Genomic DNA, 6,203 nt, shown 5'->3' with positions numbered 1-6,203 from the left:
TACACAGAATCCACATTATGTAGCATGTGAACTATTCTGAAATAAAAAATATCAACAAATGTTTCTTTTATGATTATTGGAAAAAGGTGCTGCTTCCTTTTACTTCACTGCTTTTTAGTCAACTTTATTGAACAAAAGTTGTTTTTAAGCCAAGTACCATTCTTGACCAAGTGAGATTTTTTGTTTGTCGAGAGCTGACAAAGAAAAAAAATGTCAAGAAAAGGATGTAGAAATAACTTTAAAATCTGTTAAATTTGTAAATGAGACATCTGGCTGAACAGCCTCATGAAGCAGTTGGTAAATTTTGACTGCTTCCTGTTGTTGTTCTGGGATCTTTTCCAGCATGTCAGTAATAACAGTAATAATCTCATTTTTAGGCTCCTTGTGGGTCATTTTCTCTTTTTCTGCATTTTCTATATTTTGTAGTCTCTCTAAAATAATGAAACCACCAATTAAAATGTGTCTATTGCACATTACTGAATGCAGACCAACAAATGTAAATCATAGCGATGCAACCTGCTCACTAAAATGATTACAAATGTTTTTTTCTTTGTTGAAAAATAAATTCAAATAATTCAATGCAACTATTTCTGCTAAGACTATTTATTGATCTTCCACTAATAGGGAACGTGAGCTGGGTTTAGAGTTCTAGTCTACTGATGTGTTGTTGAAACAGTAATGTTGCTGTAAATGAACAGCAGGGGGGAAAACAGTAATAAAAGGATCACCAATAATACTAACACATTTTTTTTTTAATTCAGGAGGCACAAAATAAAGAAAAGACTGGAGGGTCACTGTGGAGCTATAGCAACTTTTTATTTATACTTCATATGTGTGCTTATTGCATGCAGGTTTTGCACATATAGAAAACTTCTTTCACAATCTAAAATACATTATCAGCAACTAGGGGTGGGACGAGACACAAATTTCACGGGACGAGATGTCTCGCGAGATTGAGTCCACGAGATCGAGACGACACGAGACCGGGGGGGGGGGGGGGCAGCGCGGTACTCACATGCAGCGTCGGAGCATGGAGTGTCGGGTCGGAGGGCCCCTTGTACGGCCACGGCGCCCTCCGCTCTACACTGCGCCCTCGGCGGCCGCCTCGTTCGCCTATTCCCATTCAAACCGCGGCGTACAGACGACGCCATGACTGCATTTGCACTTCATGCCACCAGGTGTGCTGTTTGCATGTTCAACCTTATTTTACACAGACACCACAGAGGAAGAAGGGCGCCGCAGCCGCTGCAGGCTCTCTCTGCTCTGCATGTTGTTAGAAAAAGAGTGTGAGCCGGTAAGACGAGGTAAAATGTGCATTGATGCGATGCACCGTTTTTTCAATAAAAGAGAAGAACTGAACGATCGTTTCCGCACATTTTCTTTACGTCGTATCAATTAAACTGTATCACAAGTAGTTTGTGGACTCAAAAGACCAAGATTCCTTGCAGATAGAACATGCGCAGAACAGTATTTCATGTCCTTTTCGACCAGGTTTTAAATATGAATATGAGCATATTCAGGGTTTTGCACGTGTTTATGTGGCTGTGCGCCATGTAATGTATCCGTCAATATTCCAGTTAATAAAGAGTTTTTGCCTTATATAAACGTGCTTAATCTCGCGGCATTCGATCTCGCGAGATCTCGCGGCATTGCGATCTCGCGAGATCTCGGTCCCATCCCAATCAGCCACCATCTGAATTTCAAACTCAAACATTTGAACTTGGCACTTTTATAGAAAACAGTAGGGGTGGGACGAGACACAAATTTCACGGGACGAGATGTCTCGCGAGATTGAGTCCACGAGATCGAGACGACACGAGACCGGGGCGGGGGCGGGGGGGGGGGGGGGGGGGGGGGGCAGCGCGGGTACTCACATGCAGCGTCGGAACATGGCGTGTCGGGTCGGAGTGCCCCTTGTACGGCCACGTTGCCCTCCGCTCTACACTGCGCCCGAGGCGGCCGCCTAGTTCCCCTATTCCCATTCAAACCGCGGCGCACAGACGACGCCATGACTGCATTTGCACTTCATGCCACTAGGTGCGCTGTTTGCATGTTCAACCTTATTTTACACAGACACCACTGAGGAAGAAGGGCGCCGCAGCCGCTGCAGCCTCTCTCTGCATGTTGTTAGAAACAGAGTGTGAGCCGGTAAGACGTGGTAAAATGTTCATTGATGCGATGCACCGTTTTTTCAATAAAAGAGAAGAACTGAACGATCGTTTCCGCACATTTTCTTTACGTCGTATCAATTAAACTGTATCACAAGTAGTTTGTGGACTCAAAAGACCAAGATTCCTTGCAGATAGAACATGCGCAGAACAGTATTTCATGTCCTTTTCGACCGGATTTTTAAATATGAATATGAGCATATTCAGGGGTTTGCACGTGTTTATATGGCTGTGCGCCTTGTAATGTATCATTCCGTCAATATTCCAGTTAATAAAGAGTTTTTGCCTTGATATAAACGTACTTAATCTCGCGGCATTCGATCTCGCGGGATCTCGCGGCATTGCGATCTCGCGGGATCTCGTGACACGAGATCTCGTCCCATCCCTAGAAAACAGTATTTGTCAATCTCACTTTTGTTCTCTGAAAGCAGAATGACTTTGTCCCAAATCACCCGGCTAAAGACAGATGAAGGTAAACATGACCACATTTCTTCTGGATTGTAGATATTGTAAGATATTTAGGCAGTGGTATCAGTGACACTTTGCTGATGATCTGGGAGTTCAGCTTCTCTGAGGAGGTGACGCTGGGCTTTGCATCAGTGTGTGGCTTTGTCTTCTTTGTACTTGTCTAATGACATAAGGACAGCCTCAACTACGGCACCAGGCAATCTCTCCGTGCTTGCAATTTTGGCAATGGCAAAGGCTTCCACTGTGAATTTGAATGCCGTCACGACCTGCACAGAGAAACAAGCATATTTCAGTCAACAAGCAGGACGTCATGGAGAACTCACTTCACAACATTCAGAAATTAGTGTCATTATGCATAATACAGTCTGAAAAAGAGTTTGTTTTTTTTACCCCCCCATAAACATTTTGAGTTTTACTTCCATCCATCCATCCATTATCAACTGCTTATCCGGGGCCCTGCGACCCGTGGGATGTTGAGGCGTTCCCAGACCAGCCGAGATCCAAGGTCTTCCCCGGGGCCTCCTGCCGGTAGGGCATACCCGGAACACCCCCCAGGGAGGCGTCCAGGAGACATTCTAAAAAGATGCCTGGGCCACCTCAGCTGGTTCCTCTCGATGTGGAGGAGTAGCGGCTCTACTCCCAGCTCCTCAAGCTATCTCTAAGCCCAGCCACCCTCCCAAGGAAGCTGATCTGGGGTGCAGTGTGGATTGGGCAGGAGTTTTACATTTAAAGCAATATTGCATTTTTAACAAGTTCAGCGAGATATATTCTGGAAGAAGAGTTTATCTCTCCACTCAGACAAACCAGCTCCAACAGGCCAATCTGTATCCAACATAAATAACCATTTCATGATCTCCTACCTGCTGGGACTCTGGCCTGCCGTAGCGCAGCCCAGTGGAAAAATGTTCGCAGTTCTTTTTGACGATGTCGTACGGCATCTCTCTGCCCACCAGAGCACAGGCCTCTCTCACGATGACATCCACCGACTGGGGTCTGTACTTCTTGTCCAGGATGTTGTTGACTGTCCAGTCGTCTGTTCCAACTACGTCCTGCAGCTTCTCTTTCATCACCAGGCCATTCGCATCCGGATCAGACGACAAACTGCCGGAACTGCATCCAACTGGGGACAAATATGATGGAAAGACTGAATAAAGAAATGCTTCATCTTTCTATTGAGGAAACACTGAGGGATATTCTGCATTTTGAGCAGTTTAGGATGACAAATGATGTAAAGGAAATTAAAAGGGTGTCGAGGGCGGATGTTTTGCGTATGAAGTTATGTTTGGTGAAAAAACGTTTTGAACATTGTAAAAGTGAAATTCATAGTTGTGTATAGTGAGTCATGAAGGGCAGGCTAGGGAGTGAAACGTGTGTGTGTGTGTGTGTGTGTGTGTGTGTGTGTGTGTGTGTGTGTGTGTGTGTTGTCAGTAGTCAGTATGTAAGGACTGTGAGTTAGACAGCATTCAGTGTTTTGGATTTGGAACTCACATCTCGTCAAGTGAACAACGTAGCCATCGCCAACATACACGGCCCAGTGCTGATAGGTGCCACGAGAGATCTCAATCAGGTCCCCAGGCTCTGGATTCTGATTGTAGTTGGACTGACAGACAAAACAGGGGGAAGGTCATATTTCAGTCCCCAAGCAGGACATCATGGAGAACTCGCTTCTTAACAGTGTCATTATGCGTGATCAAGTTTGAAAAGCACACAACATCCTCATGTTCTCAGAAGTTTCACATCAACCAAAATGTGTTGCTTCGCATGAAATGAAGGACCTGTAAAGTGTGATTGTCCTTGAATTTTTTTGTTTTGTTTTTAAACCAGACATTTGGATTTTTAATTTGGAAAAGTTATTTTATTTTTTTAATAAGTTGAGGTGTATTTCTTGCAGAAATGAACTTATCTATCCACTAAGCTAGACAAACCAGCTCCAACAGGCCAATCTGTATCCAACATAAGTAATAATTTCATGATTTCCTACCAGCTGGGTCCGCTTCTTGCCGTAGCGCAGCTCATTGGCAAAAAGCTCACAGCTCCTTGTGGCGAACCAGTATCTCCGATTTCTCCCCTCCAGAGCACAGGCTTCTCTCACGATGACATCCACCGGCCGGGGTCTGTATTCATTGTCCAGCATGTTGTTGACTGTCCAGTCGTTTGTTCCAACTACGTCCTGCAGCTTCTCTTTCTTCACCCGGCCGTCCAGATTCAGAGAGAAAAACAAAAATCTGAAACCAACTGGGGACAAATATGATGGAAAGACTGAATAAGAAAATGCCATTTCTTTCTATTGAGAAAACACTGAGGGATATTTTGCATTTTGAGCAGTTTGAGATGACAAATGATGTAAAGGAAATTTAAAGGATGTGGACCCCCACACCAGACGTAGAGGGAGGATGTTTTGTGTATGAATTTATATTTGGTGAAAAACGTTTTGAACATTGTGTGTGTGTGTGTGTGTGGTGTGTGTGTGCGTGCGTTCTCGTATTTCTATCCTTGTTGGGGCCAAATGTCCCCACAAGGATAGCAAAACGTGGAACGAGGTGCCTTGTGGGGACCTTTTTCCGGTCCTAAGTAGGAGAAACAGTGTTTTCTTGACCATGTTGTTGTTACTGAAAAAAGTAAAAGTGCAAAAACATTTCTTTAGGGTTAGGCTTTGTTGTGGTGTGGGTTAGGGTTAGGGTAAGGGTCAGGGTTAGGGGCTAGACATGAATGGGAGTCAATGGACGGTCCCCACAAGGATAGAAATACAAGACTGTGCGTGTGTGTGTGTGTGTGTGTGTGTGTGTGTGTGTGTGTGTGTGAGAGAGAGAGAGATATTTTGGATTTGGGACTCACAGGCTCTCGTCAAGTGAACAACGTAGCCATCGCCAACATACACGGCCCAGTGCTGAAAGGGGCCACGAAAGATCTCAATCAGGTCCCCAGGCTCTGGATTCTGATTGTAGTTGGACTGACAGACAAAACAGACTGTTTGACTTGGCAGCAGACTTTGTTTGGAGCCACCTTCAACATGTTTAACCTACTCAGACCATCTGATGTAGTCTAGACAAAGACAAGACAATCAAATATAACCACCTTGTGGATTCAAGGTGATGATGCCAGGAGATTTTCACTGATTATAGAACCAATTACAGCTTCAAAGTGCAACAAAACAACAAAGTTAGAAGATGGAAATAAGAGTGATCTCCTCACCGATGCGTTGCCCATGTTTGTCTTTATTTTGTTCTTTAACCTGTATATTCGACTGACTCGATGACTTTCAGTTCCTGTAAAAACAAATATTAGGACACAGCAAGATTTCATCTTTGAAATTAATTCATCAGTTTTGAAGTAATTGATTAAATAAAGCTCGGTATTTAAAGAGTGAAGTATATTCTGTCGTCAGTGTGCACTGTTTGCCTGGAGGTAACAGAAACAAGTCCAGCACCTCGTGTCGGGTCACTGCTCTGAATCGCTGAGTCCAAACTGCTCCGGCTGCGTCAGGAAGGACACCTGAGGTAAAAGATGAGAATTATCAAATCTTTTGGTCACGCTTTTACTCGCACTCATAACATTCTCACTACGGTC

General features: G+C 44.3%; 1 protein-coding gene across 7 annotated transcripts in view; it reads right to left on the bottom strand.

Annotated features, from left to right (window-relative positions):
• Positions 1–2,556: 2,556 nt before the first annotated feature.
• The window catches only part of LOC115403164 (uncharacterized), a 48,604-nt gene continuing 44,957 nt past the window's right edge, over positions 2,557–6,203 (bottom strand). For 4 of the 7 annotated variants that reach the window (XM_030111979.1, XM_030111997.1, XM_030111987.1 and 1 more), the window contains exons 6-10: positions 5,472–5,586; positions 4,618–4,871; positions 4,125–4,236; positions 3,497–3,756; positions 2,557–2,902 (exon numbers count right to left, since the gene is read on the bottom strand). In XM_030111979.1, the coding sequence (XP_029967839.1) occupies positions 2,765–2,902; positions 3,497–3,756; positions 4,125–4,236; positions 4,618–4,871; positions 5,472–5,586 (879 nt within the window). In that variant the 3' untranslated portion in view covers positions 2,557–2,764. The remainder of the gene's footprint in view (positions 2,903–3,496; positions 3,757–4,124; positions 4,237–4,617; positions 4,872–5,471; positions 5,587–6,203) is intronic. The other 3 variants (XM_030112013.1, XM_030112021.1, XM_030112030.1) reach the window with 2 other exon arrangements.

Source organism: Salarias fasciatus, chromosome 2 (genome assembly GCF_902148845.1).
Source record: "Salarias fasciatus chromosome 2, fSalaFa1.1, whole genome shotgun sequence".
NCBI classification, from domain to species: domain Eukaryota; kingdom Metazoa; phylum Chordata; class Actinopteri; order Blenniiformes; family Blenniidae; genus Salarias; species Salarias fasciatus.
This window is presented reverse-complemented; position numbering and strand designations above follow the sequence as displayed.